Genomic DNA, 23298 nt, shown 5'->3' with positions numbered 1-23298 from the left:
AAGCAGTGGTATCAACGCAGAGTACTCGCATGTGTAGATAGGACAACAGATTACCCTCCGAATCCGGAAAAATAAAATTTCGGCGGTCGTTGGCGTGTGAAACGTTTCAACTTTTCATATCAGGATCATGATTATATCGCGGGTTATATTTCCGAGAAAAGGATTATGTAAATTATTAGCTATTCGCAATCTCTCGTGATAAGAAGTTCTGTGATTACATATTATCATCATTTCCGATAATACGTGGAAAATTTAAAAGCAGGGAGAAAAAAGTGAAATAAATAAATGTTCCCAGTTTATACGGCAATAAATTTTTCTCTGCTATTAATAATTATCATATTTCTCTAAAAATTTTGAATTTATCTTTTTTTTTTTTTTTACGGCGGACTTAAATTATAAAATATGATATGATACGAATTATCCAGTTTCCACATATTCATTTTTTATCACAATTCGAGTAAAAAGTTTCAAAATGTATAGGAATCGTGATATAACAATCCACTAAATATTTAATTCATAAACATTCTTTCGTCTTACAAACTTTAAATTTTTTAAATTCGACACTACTACTATATGTAACGACCAATGACAATAGTATCTCTATTATTACGCAGAATAACCTTTTGTTCGATAGGCTCATCAGGTATCGTTGTCCTATACACTCATCTACGACACGTGAGCCATCTTATCAACGGCTTCCTCTTTTCTCTCCTTTTAGTCACAATATACAGTGGCGTGTGTTTCGCGCATATTTACAGGAAACAGACGAGTTAATCGTAAAGAGAAAAATGATTAAACATGATTGACACTGGTTATTATCATAATCGGACAATGTTTTTGTCATAGAACACGATCATGCATTTACACATGTATTAATTACATGACGAGGAAAGGACAGATATATATATATATCTTTACAAAATGTTACATACACGCTTTTACAAGTATATTTATACAAGGAGAACAGTAGTGGTACCAGAAACTAAGAGATTCCCGTCAGGCTCACCTAGACATTCGCCGGGCGTGGCGTTGCTGTGAGATGTCGGGGTCGGCTGGGAATATAGATTCGGTGGTGGCGGCGCCGGTGGACCCGGTGGAGGCTGAGACGGGGCTCTGTTGACGAGAACTGGCGCGGGGCTAACTAATCTCATGGGAGTCGCCGCTGAACTCAGACCACGAACACCTCCCATGACGATGGAACCATTTTGATCGTAGTAAGCCGGTATCACCTGATATTGACCTTGAACCTGTAAAATAATTTATTGCATTACGTTAATTAATTATATTGCAGAAACATATTACTAAGAGTATCGATAATATAATCTCGGAACAATCAATCTTAAAATTGAAAATAGTAAATTAAAAGAAAGAGAAAAAAAAATTTATTAAAGTAACTCCTTGCGGTTTTTATAAAAGCTGAATTATACTGTATCAAAACTTTTATTTTCAAACGTAAAGTATTTTTTTGTGACTCTTTGCACAATTTTCAGTTTAAATAGCCCAGATTCCTGTTTGAATTACATACGTTTGTATTGCACTGCACATAAATATACGATAGACGTAAACTCGCCAAATTGAACGTTTAATTTTATAAATCGAAAACAGATCGCCCAGTATCTCCCTCACACACTCCCACGTTTTCCTTCATTTGTCACTGTAGCGAAATATTTGGCTACAATAGAGGAGAGCAATGTGGCAGCTTCTACTAATTGGCACAATAAGCGCTTCTCATGGTACGTCAAGCACAGAGAAAACAGGTATCGTCGGTTATTCGCGACACAGAGGCGGCAACACAAGCGAGAAAATAGCTATTACGGGATTAGAAACACCTAATTCGTGGTACGCGCTAATTCCTAAACACTCTGTCTTACCCCGTCTAAATTTAACCCCTTCATTTAATGATCATGGTTCATCGAGATACTCTCGTGAAGCTCCATTTATTTGAAAGCACGTGCACCGAGCGAGCATGTCATCCCAGGGATTCATTATCATATTTTTATTTAAAGAAAAAAACAGAGAAGGGATTTCTCATTAAGAATCTTGCCAAAAATTGTGAAATTTTCATTCTTCGAATTTGTAAAGATATATATACCCTGTATCATTTTTAACTCGCACCAATGTTCTTCGAGAAGACTAGATTTTACAATAATAATTTCTTTATAACGCTTTACGACGCAGAGGCAGTGGGAGCATGTCCTTTTTATATTTTTGCAGTTTTACAAATATAATTTATGAATATTGGGACCCCTTTTTTTCCCATCTTCTCTTCGCGCAGATTTATAATTATCTCTGGCAGCGCGTATAATTAGCTCACCGTTTGTGCCAGATTATTCGCGGTGTCCTGCGCGGCAGCGGCCGCGGCCGCCGCCGAGGAGGGGGTGAGCGGTCGCCGGGGTGGCGGTGGTGCGGCCGCTTGGGGTGGCGCCTGCGGGAGCAGACCGGCCGGATAGACCCAGGGCCCGACCCCATAGTACTGCGGTACGACTGGCGGCGGTGCGCCGGCTATCAATGCCCCTACGTAAGGTTCCTGACCGCTGATAACGGTATACGGGGCCGTGGGGAAATTCTGCTGCTGCTGCTGTTGCTGCTGCTGCTGCGCCTGGGACGCGGCCAGGTATTGCTGCTGCTGCTGCTGCTGTTGCTGCTGCTGCTGAAGTAATTGCAGTTGTTGCGGTGTCGCGCCTTGCGGTTGACTGCGAAACAGTTGCTGAAAGAAGAATGAAAGGAACATGAGTACGCGACGTGGGAAGATTTCTTTATTGATAATGTTAATAATATTGTCCCCAGATAATTCTTTAGATAATTAGAGATAATGAAAAAATTTTATTAAAATATATTTAAATTTATAAATATTGAGATTTAATAAAATAAATAGCTTGATCATTTTTTAACTATTTTTCATTTAAAAACAAAAAAAAAATTGCAATATTTTCAAACAGTGCTATTTGACGATATCTTGGCAATGATTTCGAGACTCTGCTCGAAATCTGAACGTAATTATGAAACTATTACTTGTAAAAAATATCAGATAAGAGTGTATAAATTAATTTTAATTTTTTTAACGTATTAATTAATTAAAATTAAATCGAGAAAGAAATTCTCGCAACAATCTTTGATAATGTATTGTTATCGATCGCTTTCGAAAATATTATTTCGATTTATTTGACAATTTTCACGACAACTAGTACGATTTATCTTGATGAAATATCGAGTTTTCTGTATGGGGACACCGTATATATCAGGAAGGGATCTTATAACGCGCAAATTGCGCCAGAGAGGGAAAGAGAGAGAGAGAGAGAGAGAGAGAGAGAGAGAGAAGTAGCCAAACGGCCTTTCGGGCTTTCATGACTCGATGACGACATCGTATTACGAAGGATAATCGGTCGCGGCCGAAGGTTTTCAGCATCGAGGATCAAGGTCGAAGGCAGGCAGTGTCGGCCGCCGACTGGAAGCGGCGCAAAAGACGCGACTCGGTGTTAAAGTCGAGAGGAAGACAAGCGAGACCTCCTCTTTTCTCCGGTTGATGGTCGGGCCCCGAGGTCGACGACCCCCGCGGACATTCACCGACAACATGCGTTCGCCTCTTCTGCGTTACCGGACCGATGATGATCGCGCCGTGAATTACTTAATTGATCGGCAAACATGTGCCGTGATTCAATGTAGAATAGAATACGGAATTAAAAGGCACGAGGGAAGCAATAATAAATCGTAACAACTCTCTCGCGTAGAAAAAAAGAAACAGAAATTCTATTCTCATTTAATAGAGACGCGCGTATAAATCCTGTTCCGTAATTTATTTCCTCGTATAAAAATCTCCAAACAAAGTTCGAAAAGTTCATCCCATGTCGTGACAAGGGTATACAATTAATTTCTCCTTTTTTAATTAAATTTTTAATTCTTGTTCTTTAAACTAGCGCGTACATCCCGATGCTAGTGTTAAATTACTTCATAATTGGTGGTGCCAATCACTGGCATTTAATACATAATTCGTATTTTAAATAAAATATATTAAATAAATGTAAAATATTTAAATGTATAAATATTAAAATATATAATATAAATATAAATATAAATTTTTTTTTTTTTTTGCAATTCTCTGAGAGAGAAAAAGCAAGCTAAAAATAGCCTGCTCACTTATCTTGTCATTCTTTTTTTTCTCGAAGAAGATAAAAGAAATAAATTTGAAATATTGTGCCTCGCAATTGAGACTATCGCATTAATGAAATGATTTGTCATATAAATTCTTTTTTCCCATTGCGGTAAAATATTGTACGAATTAAAAACTTAGGTGCATTACTGATCGATCGATAAATTTAATAACAATTTAATAACAATCCCGCCCGAGTTTCTTCGACCTTCGAATTTACGAGAGAGCTAGGAACGTCGACCGAACGGATGATTCCTTGAGCGAAGCGTTGAAAACTTGAAACCGTACAAACACGACACGCTCCAACCCTAAGAGGCAACGATGCGTTTCGGGTATTAACCTCATCCGGAAGCGGCTCGAGCTTGAGTCAAGGCCATAGGATAACACCTTCACCGTTCTTCTGTGCGCTTATGGTCACGAAAGAGACTCCCACATTGTTATTAATGAATGTTAATAGTAACGTTTTAATTTATTAGCATCGCATGCTTTGTATATCACATTCTATAATACAATTAAATTATACATCCCGAAGCTGTTGCTAAATTACTTCATAATTACTTCATAATTAGTGTGCTAAAATCCTGGCATTTATATAATTCGTATTTAAAATAAAATGCAATTAAATATATAAATATTAAAATGTAAAATATATAAATTATTAATAAATATTTATATTAAATTTTTATAAATATTCATATATTTTTATAAAATTATAAAATTTATTTAATATTTAATTTATTAAATATTTATAAAATTTATAAAAATATATAAATATTTATATTTTAATAAATATTTATATTAAATAAATTTGAAATAAATATTAAAAAAATATTAAATAAATAGTAAACAAATATTAAATCAATATAAAATATTTAAATATATAAATATTAAAGCATATATATATAAATATATATTATTTTTCTGCAACTCTCTGAGAAAAAATACAAACTAAAAGTAGCATATGGTCGCCCATTCTCTCATTTATTTCTCTCTTACAGCAAATTTTACCATATCTTAAGCAAAAAAAATTTTATATTAAAGAAAAATATAGTATAATACGAAACATTACGTTGCAAGATGTGCAAATGGTTCATTAAGGCCAGATATTGTACCCCCCCCCCCCTTTTTGTTTCCATTCGTATACTAAACCGTTAATCAAGGTAACATCGTCATCGATCGAGACTTTAACTGGCACGGCACCGAAGGGAACGTTCATTAAGATACTAATGGTATTATCATATGCCCGGCGGTGTCTGTGTTTATCTCGCCTATATTTGTTTAATAAAATCGTAATTCTATCGTTCTTCGAATGACCAGCTTCAGGCTCGAGATTATCATTTTCTCGTAGCTGAGCGACGTATTTCTATCTGGATCGCATAGCGTATATCATTCTAATAAATAATTATTCGTCCGATGCAATTTATTACGAAATTATATTTATAAGAAGTGAATCGATAAATTCTTTGAATTCTTTAATATTACGGCAAACTCTTTCTTTTAATGTTATTATTGTATCGATACCTTATTTTTAAAACTGATAGTTATTTTATTCTTATCAGCATAATTCAATAGTGCAATCGGCTATCATTTTATTTTACATCTTTGTATGAATTTTTTTTTTTTTTTTAATAACCACAATATCCTTTTTGGGGAGGGGGATAACAATTTTATTGCGATTAAAAATCGATACTTTAATCATAATCGTCGTTTAAGAGCTTAAAATAAAAATGCTAGCTTTTTATTTCCAATTGAATCTGAATTAGCTTTATACGGATTATTCCAATCCTTATTATCGTCGTTCTCAAGAATGAACGAACTGAAATGAACGTCTAAATTATTAAAAAATTACGGCGATTACGCGTAGAAATGGCGGAGTCCGCGACGTGTTGGAGACGGAAGAAAAAAAAAAGAGGAGAAAAACTTGGTGGGAGCAGTCGATTTCGGACTCGGGGAGGGAAACAATGGCGCCATTCATTGTCATGGGTGAGAAAGGGGATGAGTTGGACTCTTGGAAATGTGAATACGTAAGGCTTCCGCCGGCGGCTTACAAATTGGCGGCCGACAATACGGAACGTGATTCCTCCCCCGACGTTCAAATATACCCGTCGCATTTTTCGAGAAGAGCTTTGACGGAGATGAACGAGATCATTGCATTCTTAATTACAGCATTACTCTGTACGACGTACTTTTTAAAAGCCGTCGACGAAAATTTTTATCGCTCACGATCGAATTAAATTAATTAACGAATTAAATTAATTTAATTACTCTTAGGAAATATTTAAATGTATACAAATAATTTTCTCGTCACGTTCGAAATTAAATCCGAGTTTCTCTCGGAGACATATCGCGCAGAATTGCAAGAGAACGAGAGAAATATCATTTAAATTAAATGCGAATAGATAAAATAAAATTATTAAAAGTTCAACGAAAAATATGTTCATAATTTTTTGATAAAATAAAAAGAATTATTAAAAATAAAAATCTAAGATATCTTTATATAACAATAAATATTTAAAAAAGATTATTACAGAATTTAAAAGAAGAGTAGGATGAATGTTAAATCAATGAATTATGTGACAAAATTGTTTTATCGGTTCTCACGTGAATAAATAAATAAATAAATAAAAATTGCGAAAAGGTTATATGTAAGTATTCGATTAATGACTATCATTTTTTGGAATAACTGATAATTCTGAGCGTAGTAAGCAACATACCACTAGGTGCGAATCACACATTAAATCATACTCGACTTTGAGGCCCTTAGCAACTGACAGCGCATTGAAAGTGTAGTGTACGTCATTAATTTTAATAGATGCCAAGTTGTCGCGAAAGATTCATATTTGATTACGTAGTCAGAACTGTGAGAGGAGAGAGAGAGAGAGAGAGAGAGAAAAAAATCAATTAAAATATATAAATTCCCTCGATGCACTATCAGAGTATCATTGTCCTGCAATAATGAACAGACTTTTCTCTTACACTCATCAGTATCCCGGATAGACTTTCACTGATCCTACGATAGTCTACTTATTATCCTTGTTGAATTACTATTCGCACTCTTTCTCTCTCAGAGAACGCAAGAAATCGCATTATGTCGAACACGAGTCGATGCGGTTTCCGCGATTTTTTTATTGTCACGCGGACATCACGCGAGCTTTCTTTCGTCGATTAAAGTAAAATTCTATTTTACACACCACAAAATAAATAAATAATAATAAAAATTCCTTACGGATTGAAAAAAAAAAAAAAAAAATTTTTTTCTTCAAAATTGATCGATTCATCGATCTCTCAATTCCACCGTATCGATCACATTTTTATTCGCCTTTCTTTATATTTTCGTTTCATTTCTTTCCATCTAACTATCTGTTATCAGTGCCAAAAAAAATTATTATAACGCTTATTTATGCTGAAATGCAAAAGAGCAGAGTTATTCTCGCCTTGATATCTGACAGTAATCAGCTGATCGGCTTTTAACTCTAGCGACTTACGAAGAAGCGTAACGCGATCAATGATATAGGAACGATTAGATAAGAGGTATATTCCGCATTGTTAAATTCCTCGCGAAAACGTGTTTGAGAACGACGTAGGGTTCAATGACCCTCCCTGTGCGCTCGCCTCCGTCACGCGTTTGCCTTTCATAACCGTGTGCTTTAATATTTATCACCGATATTCATCCTATCGTCGCGCGTGTATATCTCGGGAACGCCGAACGATTCGATTCCTATCGGCTATCGATTCACCGGTTTCCATCTGATCCATCTTAACCGTTACATGACCGTCCATTACTGGGACAGAAAAGTCGCTTGTATTTTATTACGAATAAAATATGCGACTTTTCTTTTTTTTATACGGCGTATAAATAATTTTCCTTTTAAATTTCAAAAATTTATAGAGATGTTTCCTTTTAAAAATAACAGATTTAATAAAATCATCAGTTTAAAAGGAAGCTATTCGATAATAGGGAGGTAGAGTTTTTTTTATTTAAAATCATTTCCTGGCCTATTTTCCTTTCTCATTAATTATTAGCATCCTGGTGTCCCAGAAAGAGGAAAAAAAAAAAATCACACTTGAGTTGGGAGATCAGTTCATTAACGCTCTATATAACAGAGTGTCACAGTTATTTAGAGATAGGGTCATCAACAACGCGCGCATAATACAGGTATTGTCATTAATCCCGTATCCGCGAGAGTACGTATCCATCGTATCATCTTATCGCGTTGCATTGTTACAATCGCGAAAATCAGTAGTAATAAAAGCGGACGTTCCGAGTGCAATAGAAACCATGATAAGATGACAGTAGACTTAATAAATAATAATGAACATAATAATATTTGATGTTTAATTGCAATTTTTTTATTTATATTTGATAGAAACTGAAACTTTATATATATTTATATGTGCGTGTATATTGTATTTATATAAATCCGATATAATTGATACTAATTACATCGTAAAAAAAAAAAAAAAAAAAAAACACACAAAAAACGCTTTTTAATGTTCAATATTTATTAATAAAAAGAAAATAATATTAATTAAAGTGTAACTTTATTTTCAAACGCAAAGAAGTTGTTCGTGTGTAATCGTCTTAAGGCGAATAATATTTTTCTTTTATCTATGTTTATACCGTTTGAAAAATCAAATAAATAAATCCGGATTATAAAAGGAATTGGAGTATCATAAAAATAATACGGCTTTTGACGTTTTCGTAAAAGAAAATAGTTGTAATTAATATTTTTCCTAATTTATGACAAAAACTTTTGATCGTGAATATCACCTGAAATCAACTGCAAGAAAAAAAAAGGTAATTTGCAGAAAGAAAGAAAGAGAGAGAGAGAGATATAATATTTTTCTACAATTTTTTTAGCAAATAACTTTTAAATAAGTAAGTGGAGATCTAAATCAAGTTTTGCATAAATATTTATTGAGTTTTCTTAATACCTGTGAAAATTTTCATTTCGTCGACAATGTTTTTGCCTTGCGAAATTTGTCAATAAATTGTGCTCGGGTTTTGCATAGATACGCAGAAACATAGGTAGGAATTAGTCAACGAAATTTTCATACTCTTGTCAATAATTTGACATACGACATACAAAAAACAAAAAACAAAAAAAACCGCTTTTTTTTTTTTCGGGAAAAAAAGTCGCGACGGAATAATAAATTTGCAACTGTGCTGATCTGTCAAACTAATTTGCCGACGATTCTTTGGAATCAAATATTATTCTCCATCGCTTCAGCAACGTATTCTTCACGAGGGCTTGGCGTTAAAATCAATAGCTGGCACATAAAATATACGCTACAATACAATAGGAGAAATCTGTATTCAGTTCTAATTCAGCGTCGCAGAAAGTTTCGCCGACATATATAGCTCTCGTGGCCCTATGCATATTATGCCTGACGCATAAATGTTTCACCGTCGTCCATTCATCCCGAAAACTTCGGTCCGAATGCATATGTAGGCGAGAGAACGCGTTGCGGAAGAGCATTTTGACGCATGACAACGATTTAAGTTTATTCGCGTACGCTATGTTAAGCAATTTCTTTCTTTACGCTTGTAAACGTAACTCTGCACTGTCATGTAAAATCATCTCTCTAAATATCGTTATCATTCTGCTAATTAACAACATTGCTCACCATCGAAAACTATCGGAGCTTAGCGAGCGAGATTGAATTTTGCTCGTCGATACGTAAAAGTAAATTAATTGAGTCCAAGTGCTGATTAAAAAAGGACGATGTATTCGTTCGGGGAAGCAGACGAGGCGCGATATATTCTCGTGCAAGTCGAGTATCCCGTGAGATAAAGGTACGACGACGAGACAAATCCGTTACTTCACCGCTTCGGAGGCACCGTTAGCTCACCTGGCTACGTGTACGGAATATACAGGGTGTCGCGAAGAGAAGGGATCTCCGTCTCTCGTCGTACGAGATCCGTCTTCCCGTTCTACGAAGGATGAAAAAAGGAGGAGAAAAAAGCGTATAGCCGATCTCGATTTTACGATCGTTGGACGCGACAGGGAAATGACATTAAGGTCCCCTCATCGTCTGCATCTTTCCTCTTATGTCATCCCCTCGTTCCGGATGTATCGGCGGTACAAATGTGCGTAGACTCGCGTTGAAACACGGCATTATACGGAATTGACCTTCGCTTCGATAAGTGACAGATGGATCGTCAAATGCTTCGATAATAATAAAATAATATTATTGTTGTAACGTGATTTTTTTTTTTTTTTCAACAATATTTGTACTATCAACTTATTCCATTTATTGTGTAAATAATTTTATTATTTCATATATTTTACATTACTCTATAATTAATGTATATTAAATTTTTATATAATTATTATTTTATAATTATTTTCATATTATATAATTACTTTGACCCATCAAATATATCATATTGTCGCGCACAACGTATTTGTCATTCTAATTGATTTTACGCTCGTTGAAAGCAGAAACAATTGACAATATGTTGTATTTGGGGCGGCGATAAACCTTCTCTTGGCACACAAGCGAAGCAATTATACGTTTTCCTCAAGTGTCGGCTTCACACTTTGGTAAAGCCTCGTGACAAAAGAGTAACGAGAGCGGAGAGGATTCGGGTTGCATTTATCGTTACCGAAAGAGATCAAGGATCAAAGGTATGCAAGGTGCACGATAATTTTGAGACGACTTGATGCAAAATTTACCTTAGACCTCTCTATAGTCGGGGGAAGTGATGAAATTAATCCGAGCGTAATTAATAAAACATCGAGTTGAGTAAGTTCTTTCTTAATTTAAATATTAATAATGAAAATTAATAAAAAAAATCTAATAACGCACAATAATTATTATTCAAATATATCAAATTCTATTAATATCTTAGAAATATATCCTTTATGCGAGGGTAAATATAGATCGTGTAAAAAAATAATCCCCCATCTCTCTCTCTCTCTTCGTTCTGGCGAAATTCTAGAATAAGAATCTATATATTTGTACATTAAATTTAAATCGCGCGTTATCACTTGGCTTTTACGTGAAATCGAATAATAAATTTCGATGAACAGAATTCGAATCTCTTTTAATAATTCGTGGAATAATTTCACAGCTTAAATATTGTACGTGAAATTTAATTTCGAATTTTCACATAAATATATATGATGATATTTATATTCTTCATATACAGGGCGGAGCATTTATATTGAGACACCTAAATATCTAAAAAATTAAAACAAGATAGAAAGAAATGTTTCAAAGAAAAATTGCTCGGTTCTAAAGGGGGTTCATGAGATGGTGCCATTAGTTTGACCTCGGGTGGAGATTTCAATGTCAATCTTGTTTTTTTAAACGGAAACACTCCAATTTTTTTTACATAAATCGATTCCTCGCGAAATTTTCTGCATAAAAAGTTATAGGGATACGATGGCCAAAAGTTTAACAGTTTACGAGATATTTTATACTTTATTTTATTTCGACAAAATTTTACATAAACTATGAAACATCTCGTAAAATTTAAATTTTGCAATAATGTTATCTTAATATTTTAAGCTGAAAAAATGCGAGACATCAATTGGCGTAAAGAAAATAAAACAAGATTGACGTTGAAATCTCCGAAGCGTCAAACTAACGGCCACCATCTTATGACCCCCTTAGAACCGAACAACTTTTGTCCGAAACATTTTCTTTCTATCTTGCTTTATTTTTTACATATATTCAGGTGTCTCGCTATAAATGCCCCACCCTGTATATTCTACATGTAAAATTTATATAATTTAGGATAGAGTCGCCTATACGTGCCACAATAATCCATGTTCCTTGATCATAATTTTATCCTAAAGCATTATTGATTACGCTCTTGTTGATCCTATTAGAAAAATCGATATGCATTATACTTGGTCGCGAAATTACGCTATCGCCGATCGGATTACGAGGCCCGCAAATCGAATCATTTCCCCGGGGAATATTCCACTCCCATGAGGCGACGAAGGAATATTATTGTCGCGGAGCCATAATCGAGCGCCGTTTGCGAAACGGCCGCTATATCGTTGCAACTTTCTAAGTGTACACGGTTGCACACGGAGCCGCCCCCCCGTTTTCGTTTCTTTCGCGCGATCCTGGTCGTTAATCGACCGACGCGGTTTTCGTTTGAGAACCGCTGAACGTACATTACATGTGCTCGATGAGGGGAAACCGGTTTCTTCCAGCAGCGCGAATCGTTCGATTTGACCCGAGAGCACCATAATCGATGCGCAAATAATCCCCCCTCCACCCTCCCCACCCCCTACTCACCCACAAATCGTACCGTTCTACCGGACTTTGGATGATTCGAGAATTTTCAAATCTACCACCCCCGGTGGTAGATTTGACCGAAAAGTATCGGCAAAAAAGTTTTTAGTCCGCAGTCGGTTGCGCGAGATGTCAAAGCTAGTCTTGACATTATCGTGTCCTGTCTCGAAATTCGAGACAAGATTTTTAATTATTTAGTTATCGAGACAATATGAAGATTATTGATTTTTAAAAGGGCTAAGGTAAACAAACGACATAAATAGTAATATAATAAATAAATAATTAATAGATAATATATAAAGTAAATAAAGTAAATAATAATAATAATAATTATCTAAAATTATTACAAATATTAAATATTACTTTAAACAATTGTTTCAATATATCAGATGAAAATTATTAATAAAATCCTGACGAGACAATACAAGATTTTTATTATCAACATTAACTCAGGATCAAGGCAAGGTTCAATTTTTCGAAAATTTTCAACACATCCACACGATATTTTGACGAATATTATCTTATCTTGAGTCTCGTGCGAGTCTAGTATAGTCGACACCGAATATTTAATATTTTTATCGTCGAGCGGAAGCAATTGGGCAATTTGTCGATACTGTTTCAGTTGAAGTGGTTCTATTGAGGAATAAAGCAAGAAGTCAAAGGGTAGAAACAAATCGGATCAAATCATGGCGTAAAACGCATCGAGAGAAACGAAGCGAGCGACAAAGATATTTAACGATTAATGCCTCGCGCAATTTTCTCTAGGAATCATTTTTCTCGCATCCTTTCTCTATCATTGCCGATCTTCCTGCCTCCTCTGTGTATCGAACTACAGAGAGCCACTGAGAACTATCGGAGAAACGATTTGCCTCGACAAGGTTTTTTTCATCGTCATGGATATGAACGAACATTTCGATTCAGAAAATAGTGGCAATCGTGACAATCCCGAGTGTGCAATAAAATTTTTTATGTCATAATTCTTTCAAGTGTGCAACGAACATGCGTATTTCTTTCTTCTTTTTTTTTTGTTTTTATTTTTCTCTCGACGAACTGGTCTCCAATAATCGAAACATCATCGTGTGTCCGCGGCATCGAAATTTCCATTACACGGCAAAGATATTCGCGTGACTCGTCTAAGAATGACGGAAGCGACAAACTTGAGGTATCAACGTTGATAAACGTGATTAGGAATGCAACACGAACGTGCGATGGTGGCTGACGGTTTCGGGGGAGGGTACCAGGCGAGGGAGAAAAATTCGCGGGAAAAAAGGATCGCGAGGAAAGCTATGTATTGTATATCCGCGAGATGTCCATTAATGGAGCCAACCTCGTATTGAGACACGAAACAATGGTTATTGTCGCTGCCTGTATCATCCGCGCTATATAAATGACGGAGACGCGTTAGCCTAGTTGCAAAATTCAATTGAAATAAACTGTCCAGTCCTCGTACGCGCGTGTCAGCCTATCCCGTCGTAACTAGGATAAAAGGAAAAGGGAATGGAAGGAGAAGGAAGAGATAAAATACGAAACACACACGCAGCACACATACAGATTCGCAAGATGGGTGCAGGTCGCGTGATAAGGGTCGCAACAACCGCCACACCTTGATACCAGATACCCTCCCTTCGCGGTAGCTTTTAGCCAAATGACGCGGATTTTATTATCGGATAGTCTTCCATAGGGGTGCGGCTCGAGTTATATCGTCGTCCACCTGGCATTAATGCGTCGCGACACTAAATCAGCAGCCCCGCCTTTCTCGCATCTTTTTTTTTCTTTTTCTTTTTTTCACCCCTCGTCGACAGCGAAATCCGACAAATGAACTCTCTACACGCGAGAGCCCGTTAGGACGATTTTTCGCGGATTGATCGGTGCGAATGACCCGAGAAGCCGATTGCAAGGATATTTCACGAGACTGTTCGTTTCTGTGAAGGGGAAGAATTCGTTGCGAATTATGTAAGGAAAAATTTCTGATCATCGAAGATTTTTTTTTCTTTCCTCCCCCCCCCCCTCCTCCCATATTTTAAGATAGCAAAAATACAGCCATTTGTCGCGATGTTCTACATCTTCTGAATCTTCTACGCTTACCAAGAATTAAATCAAAACAATTTAGATTCGAATAGTACGTAAGATATACGTAAAGATCCCCCTAAGATACTTGCAAGATCTGTTTTAATTTTTTAAGATATGTGTCAAATGATTTGTGTCATCGAAGAACGAATAGATACAGTCATCTTATTCCTACAAGAATTATTCAAATTAAATATATGTAATGTTTTTCGATTAAGAACACTCTCTCGTGACAATCTGTCAGATTTATCCAAGACTTTTCGCGAAACTATTGTTTCTGAGAATTTATTGCCAATTACGTAAGGAAAAATTTTTAATTATTGAAGATTCCCCTCCTCCCCCCCCCCATATTTCAAGATAGCAAAAATACAACCATTCCTCGCGACACTTTACATTTTTTTGAATCTCCACAATGTTTCTCGCTGAACATCGATTAGGAACACTCTTCTCTCATGAGAATTTGTCGGGAGAGCAAGAGAAACGAGCGTTCGACAAATTACCTAAAGATCCCAACGACAAAGTGTTAACACGCTTCGCGGATCTTCATCGAATCCACCATTTAATGAAAATAAATGGATGGAAAATTGCGCAGGAAAGCGTGTCGTGGCACGCAAAAACGCCGGCGTTACAAGCCTTTTATTTGTAAACGTGATTTTTCGATCGAACTGATGAACGAAGAAACGAGAAAGTTTAATCCACGAGAAGAGATCTTTCCGAGTCAATGAATAGGCTAAAGCAATTGATAAAACGTAAATTAGGTACCATCCGGTAATAATAAAAAAAAAACGTGTCGTGTCGAGCAATTAACGAAACTATAAGTGTCAATCAAAAATAACTCGTCGTTTTAATATAAAATAATTTCTCTCTAAATTTTTGTCAACACGTTTTCTACACGTACTTTAAATAACTTGAATTGGTTAAAGAATTAAAAAGGAACAAAGAAAAAAATTTGCAAAGAATTAAACTACACGTTTTCCAACCAATAAAGGAGCCATTTTTCTCTCGTCGTAATATTTACAAAAAAAAAAAAAAAAAAAAAAAAAAAAAAGTCCCGGAAAATTGTTTCTTCCGTCAAGATTGTCGAGCCAACTATTCTCGAGGACAGACGCGGGGACGGGGAAGGGATCAATTAATTTTATTAAGGAGGCTCGAGTATCGTGGCGTGGGCGTGCAGGCCGTAATGTTATACGACCACGTGTCTTGCAGCGCCAATTTTATTAGGCCGTTATCGGCGAAATTATTACCCCCTAAAACAATCTGTTCTCGTCCTTGCGAACTTTTATATGTACACAAGATATATTGCAAACAAACGCCCGGAAGGATGTACCTTAATGTTTGATCGATCACAATATTCTTCGTTTCTTCAACCGCATAAATATTAAAAAAAAAGAGAGAGAGAGAGAGAGAGAGAGAGAGAGAGAGAGAGAGAGAGACAAGATAAAAATCGTACAAATTAAAAATTTGCTCATTGCTTCCTCATCATTTTATTTCGCTCACAAAGCAAGCGGGTTTTCCAATTTTGAAAAATCATACGCATTTCAGAATTAATTATTCACAAGAAGATATTGACGTAGCCGGAGGCGTTCAAGAAAAGAAAAAGACTGGCCCGGTTGGGGTTGATTTTAATATCCCCCAAGGGAGAGGGAGGTACGAGCTGTGGTGGATCTGACCTTTATGAAATGCTACAACCTTTGTAAGCCCTGATTGCACTTCTTCACGCACGCACGCACACACACGTACACCCATCATATGTATCTAATGCATACGTCGTGACATATATACTAAAAATAAATATTTTTTCAACCAAATAAATATTTTTTTTTTTTTACTTAAATAAATATATACTTTGTTTTCAAAAATGTTATGTTATACAATATTAAATAAATTATTAGTATTGTATGTAATAAAAAATTATAATTTTCAAAATATATTATTTGAAATTTCAATATAAAAAAAATCTCTATATTTGAAGATGAAAAATTATTTATTAAAATAAAACAAAAATTATATTTTTTAAAAACAACCAGCTACAAATATATTCTCATATAATGCATCGATACTTGGCATCGGCAAAATGACCTCACGTTAGATTGTCTTAACAATGTCCTCACGATATACGGGCCATTGTTTTCTCATGTTGCTTACATTAGCGCCGCATACCAGGTGCTCTGTTATTAATGATGCTTAATTATATTATTGAGTGCGAGAGTCAATTTTTTTTTTTTTACGAAGCTTCGCTTTTTGGTTCTCTTCTATTTTTACAGATACCACACAATTTTTAGGGGTGCTATAAATCCATGAGAGTTTGTTTCGAATTGTTAGCGTAATTATTGAAAAACGTATAAATAAGAGTAGAATATTTTATTTTTGAAAAAAAAAAAGATGATCCTCATCAATTTCAGAAATTTTCCATGGTGCTACAAATCGAGAGTTCGTCTCGATTATTAGCAACTATTTGGAAGAACATGCGAATAAAAATACAAAATTCCATTTAAGAAGAAGCGAATACTGACAACTTATCTCTCCAACAATCTTGAATTATTTTACATTTATTATAATATTTACGAAACGGAAAATTATGATATTGCCCAACGACAAATCTTCTCCCTCTCCCTCTTTCTCTTCGTTGGCGATGATTCAAAATATCTTCCTCCCTCACGCAAAGTGCGGTATCTGAACAACATGTTGCGCATTCCTACACAACTCTACGCTATCGTATCGCGGAGCGTGATACGTAAATTCCTTCTCTTTTTAATTCTCTAAAAGAATAAAAAATATCGAACAAGGTGTATTTATATTTTCCGCTTCGAACAACATTCTCCCTCATCTCCGCGCCGATTGACGTTATCTTTCGATACACCCTGTATATATAGAGCGTACGTCGTAAGTCTACCATGTTGCTAGACCGGCGCGGCGTTGGAGAACCATCGTCGATCGATGAAAATGTGGCTTTACGCGCCGTGGCGAGGGGCGGACGCCTCGGTTGGAAATTGCCGGTCGTTTGTTGTAAGTTCGCCTGCCGGAGAGGGATTTACCGAATTTGATTGCGCCGCAAAATATAGACCGGGTGAGACGATATCTTTATATCTTGCGCCGCGAGATGTAATCGAGAACGCGTATAACGTCGATCGCAATCATCGTATTGCAGACGTAGCGCAGACGCTTATCAGTTTGGAATATATTGTAGATACTACGGATGGACAATGATTATTGAAAAATTAATATATGACAATCTTTTGATAAATCATCCATTGTTGTATTTCTAAAGGAATTCGATATTATTTTTAATTATAAATAATATCGTGTCGTTACACGGAGTGTTCTCTATCCTCTTTAAATAATTTATTACAGGATGTCTACTCTGAAATCTTTGAAAAGTATTTTCCCCGATCTTTGGCGTATTTTTATTCGAAAAATTCCAGGTAAAAAGAATACAGATCATTTGGCGCGGCTTCCTAAAATAAGTTTCTTTCTTTATTGTACGCGTTTTCTAATACTTTTTTTTTTTACTCGTGCGAAGAAAAAAATACAAGACCACGTAAGTTTCAAGTGCTGAATCCACAAATGTACCGGAAGAGAAAAAGAAAAAGGAACTAAACTAATTTTCATTAAAATAATAAATTTTAACTTGCATAACATTTCCATTGAAAAATTAAGGTAAAGAATATGTACTACGTGTTCAATATTCTCTTAAAACATCGAATGTACATATGTATAAATAGAGATATATGTAAATATATTTAAATATACAATTTACAACTTGGCTTATCAGCAGATTGCATAAAATTATTAATGTTTCTTTCTTTCTTTCTTTTTTTTTTATGTTTCCCGAGTCTCGATAAAATTCGACGAGAATTCCTCGATTTCTCCGTAGGTACAAAAAAAATTGCTTGAGAATTCCAGATTTTCCGTGTTTTTCCAGGGTGTCGGACATCCTGTATATAATACGTACAGCGCACCGTAATTTTGTTTCGCGAAAATTCGCGAGAGCACGAGCTTATCGGTTTATTCATATACCATATGTGTGTGCGACTTATATAACGCATAAAATTCGCGATGGACGATCCAGCGATGCTCGCAAGAAACGTAGAATACCGTCGACCCGATGATCGAGCAACGGTACTTGGTCATAAATGTTGGCTGACCGTTAAGTCGACTCTTCTCCCGTCCGTATTACGAGATGTTTCGCCTCTTTTCGTATGGCCACGAGCCATGAATTAAACTTGATAAACTGAAGATTGTCAGGGAATCAATCGTTAGCGGAAAAAGAAAAAGAAAGGAAAGAAAAAAAAAAGGCCAGGATTAATCCAGCTCGAATAAAGACGATAATCATAATTCGAACAAATAAATACTTATGTTTACTGACATTTTTTCTTTTGCGCGAATTATACGTTACGATCTACTTGATATACAAATTTCTTCCGAAATTCAATAATCTCGTCGTCCTCCATGTAATAATTAGTCATGTGCACTGAATAAATAAATATATGCAATATTCAAAAACGTAATACGCATACGGCTTAAAAATATCTATATTATTCTGTGCGCGTGTAATATATTAAGATTTATATCGTACTTTATTCATACGATATTAAAGCGAGCTAAATATTAGGTACTATAAATATATAATAGTATTTTACGAAATTAATAAAATTTGTTATATTTTTCTAAAAAATTCTAGGCATAAAAATTAATTTCAAAAATTCTCTCTCTCTATTTCTTATTATATATAAGAAAATTATACGGTACGCTTAAAAATTATTATTCTTTGATATCGTCGCCATTACCAATCGTATGATACTTCGAGCTGCAACTAATATAATACGAGATTCCGTTTGTCTCAACGCGAACAGTTTCCTCTCGTCGGAACGGAGAACCCTGCTCTTGATATTTACCATCTGACATAATAATAATACGCGCGCGCGAGCGCGAGAATGACGTTTCGTGAATGTGGAACAACACACGTTGTGTCGCACGCGCGGCAGGAAAAGCGATCGAATCTCACGTGCAACGGGCAGTTTACGCTATTCTGCTGCATCGAAATCTTGAAGGGCGATCAGTAACTATACGGAACCTTGATACGAATCGTCGACCGTACTAGTTACCCAGTGATAATGATCGGCGAGCAGAGCACCCGGTAAATCAGGCGTCGAGAGAATTGAATTTCGGAGCTGACAAATACGCGCGATAAAATACGCTTTGATAAAATGAATATAATTCGCGTATTCTTTCACCAATCTTTGAAAAGCGAAAATTTCACCCAAAGTAAAGTTTATTTATGCATAGATAATTATAAGCAAGAAATTGCATATTTCTATGATTTTTAAGATATTTCCCAAAACAATGAGAAGAGATATTTAAACTGTCGAGAATGATGTCTCTCAATTGTGTTTCGATATATAATATATAAAACTCGAAAATTATCAGTAGTATTTTAAAGAGCACGATATTCTTCATTATTATATCGCTTACTCGTTACTTAATTACTCATTCATGCATATTGTTTTGTAATAAAAAATGCGATCCGTATGCATAATTTATAAGACATCTTTTAGATCTGGTCTCTATAAATTTATATATATATATAAAATGAAACTTAATAAATTTCTTGGAAGAAATCAATAAAACTAAAAAATCGATAAAAATAAAATAAAAATCTTTCTTTTATAAAAATAAAATAATTCTTTTTCAATTAAAATAGCACTGTTATAATGGTAAATAAATAAAAATGAAAAAAAGAGAAGCGACCCATATTTATCGGAAACTTTTTCTTCCGAATTAAATTTCCCTAAAATCTCGAGATCCGGCTGGAACGTTTGGGCACACCATGTATATAAATCTATTATCTCCTTACCTCAAATTGCTCGGATTGTTAAAAGATTAAATCCGGATGAAATATCGGGGGAGATAGGGAGAGGAGAACGCTGTTTCATTCTCGCGCGAAAGTGGTAAAAAAAAAAATCCCCGGCTCGCACACGAGCTTAACTCCGTCGATCGTTATGAATTATTGTTTGCGGCGCGATGTCGCACGATAGCCGACAGTAATTCCTCTCCTCCTCCTTTTATACGCCCCCCTCCATTGTTTATTATCGCCTCCGCGTGCGAGAGCGCGCGCGTGTGTCATAGTCGATATTTATTTATTTATGCGAATTATACTCTCCGCGTGTTCGAGGGGGAGGGGGAAAGAAAAAACTCGCCCGCGCGCGTCTCTACACTATTTCCGCCGTCTGTAAATGCGACGGAAGAGGCGGTTTGCCGGTGAAAAAGAGACGGCCGGCCCAGCCGACACACGCGGGCGGAAATTCGTCGCGATAAAAGCGTAATCGCGGAACGGCATCCTCCGCGCGCATGCGCGCGCGCGCTCGCGTCCCGCCTCACGTGGTCGAGTGACATTTCTGAAGTTTCGCTTCGGAAGACGCGCGATTCGACACGGAATTCCCCATCCGCACGATTATTATTACGCGTCGGAGTCTAATTTTACGGAGTGCTCTTTCATATTAGGCTAATGGAAAATTACAGATCCTACGCACACCCCCGCGCGTGCGTAATAAGATAGTTGTGTCGTGTAATTAACTTCGCGTATTCGCGTCTGCCAATGTAATTTATTACTTCAATCCTTTTTTTTTATCCCTCGTCAGCTCCTTTCTAGATTAATTCATTTTTACATAATATCATTTATCTCGCGCTTCAATTTTTTTTTTAGTATACTAGATCATTACTTATTTAGAAAGCTTTCTTATTAATTAACATTTTTGCATCAATATTATTGCGTGCTCGCGACAGCATACGTTTCTCTCATATTTCATAGGCAAAAGCCTGTCTTCTGTCCTCGAAATATCAATACACAAGAGTGAGTAACGTTAGAACGAGATATTAATATCAATTACGGTTTCGAGTTTATTTGACATTCATATATACCGATATGGATATGGAAAAAATTATATTACAACACACATCAGGCGAATAAAATTTCTAGAATAAAAGCAGAAAAGATTCTCAAATGGAACTCGTTCATCAATCTGATTATTTAATCAATTATATTTTTACTGACAATATTTTTTTATTCTCTTACAGTTATATCTGTCACCGAATGATCACGTAACGATAAAATATACGCTTCATATGAAATATGTTCATCGTCTTAAACGCGATGAGGATTTTTCGACATTCGTAAACTACCGGCAAACAACGTTTGTCTAGCATGTAAATTATATGTCAAACGACTAACTAGACGCGCCCGAGGATGGCTTTGTCGACGTCTCTTTCGAGAGCGCAAAGCGAAGACACACGGCGCTATCTCATCATCGCGCATCGTCTACTCAGCTTGGTAATGCGAGACCAGCAGCGTAATAAGAGCCAACCCGGTAATTATTACATTCCCGGGCCTTGCGCGACGCGATGGTTACCCTCCGGATAGGATCCTCGCAGAAGGCGCACAACCTTCCGGAGGAGAGTACGATCTATCAGAGCCCCGCTGGCTATTATACACACGCGAAAGAATATTTCCCCCTCTCCTTATTTATTTCCACCCCTCGCGCAATTTAAGAATCTTTTGACTGTACAATAGTAGCAAAAAAATTATCAAAACAAAAGAAGAAATCATATTTCTGTTTATACTGTTGGAAAAATTAAATAAATAAATCCGGGATTGTAAAAAGAAATAAAGTATCAGAAAATATAATATGGTTTTTGATATTTTTCCTAATTTATGACAAAAGCGTTTGATCGTGAAAACCCCCTGAAATCAATTGCAAGAGATTAAAAAAAAAAAAAAAAAAAAAAAACTAGAGAGAGAGAGGCAGATCATATTTTTCTACAATTTTTAGTAAATAACTTTTAAATGAGTAAATGGATTTAAATTAAATTTTGCACAAACATTTATTAGAGTTCTCTTAATATATATAAAAATTTTTGTTACGTCGGCAATGTTTTTTCCTTGTCAAATTTGTCAATGAGCGTTACAATATTACAATATTTTCCAATATTTTTTTTCATAAAAATCGATAGTAACTTTAAACTTAAATAATTTCCAAACCGTTAAAGAAATGATAGAAAAATCCACGAAATTTTCATGCTTTTATCAATGTTTATGATATATGACACATACATCCTTAAATAGACGAGATCCGAAAGAATAACTCGTGTGTTTCACGCGTGTAAATCACGTTCGAACGTCGATTCATCGCGAAAAAAAAACGAGATACATATATATATATCTCAGAATAGGGAGAGTTAATATTAGGTTGGAAATTCTCTCTCTCTCTCTCTCTCTCTCTCGAATAAATCGCGAAACTGATATGTGCTTATATACAGGATGATAGGTTTACAACTGGTCCACATGGCGCGTCGGCTGACTTTGTCACATCATAAGCGGGAAGTTGATATCACGAGTTTGCGTTTCCCCGTGGAATCCCCGCCCCCCTACCAAACTGAATTCGGGACGGCGACATGATCAAAGCCATTGAGTCATAACCCAAAGTATTCAAACTTTTGGTGACAAAGAGTGGCATGAGCGATGCTTAACGCATTTACTCGCGAAATATTGTTAATTGCACGAATGACAGTGTTTTTGAAGCTGATATATCAACGGTTTCAATTTTTATAAACAAATAATATCCCTTCTTGATAAAATCACTAGAAAATGGCGAAAAATTTAATTGGATTAAAATTGTATCAGTTTAAAATTAAAATTAAAGAAAATTTTAAATTTTTCCCGAGACATTCGACGAATGCTCACGTAAATTACAAATTATTAATAGAGAATTGACAATGTGAATGTTTAGGCTTGATTTGGAATTTTCAACAGCAGTTTAGGTATATCTTTACAA

The 23298-nt window shown here is 35.6% G+C and overlaps 1 protein-coding gene across 4 annotated transcripts in view; it reads right to left on the bottom strand.

Moving 5' to 3' along the window:
- The window catches only part of Pum (pumilio), an 85521-nt gene that overhangs the window by 13508 nt on the left and 48715 nt on the right, over positions 1–23298 (bottom strand). For all 4 annotated transcript variants that reach the window (XM_070295807.1, XM_070295808.1, XM_070295810.1 and 1 more), the window contains 2 exons: positions 2315–2707; positions 1007–1247 (listed from right to left, as the gene is read on the bottom strand). In XM_070295807.1, the coding sequence (XP_070151908.1) occupies positions 1007–1247; positions 2315–2707 (634 nt within the window). The remainder of the gene's footprint in view (positions 1–1006; positions 1248–2314; positions 2708–23298) is intronic.

This window comes from Polyergus mexicanus, unplaced genomic scaffold, assembly GCF_030449975.1.
Source record: "Polyergus mexicanus isolate NDT 795.1 unplaced genomic scaffold, iyPolMexi1.0 SCAF_5, whole genome shotgun sequence".
Taxonomy (NCBI): domain Eukaryota; kingdom Metazoa; phylum Arthropoda; class Insecta; order Hymenoptera; family Formicidae; genus Polyergus; species Polyergus mexicanus.
Note: the sequence above shows the minus strand (reverse complement) of the source record. Positions and strands in the feature narration are given on the sequence as shown.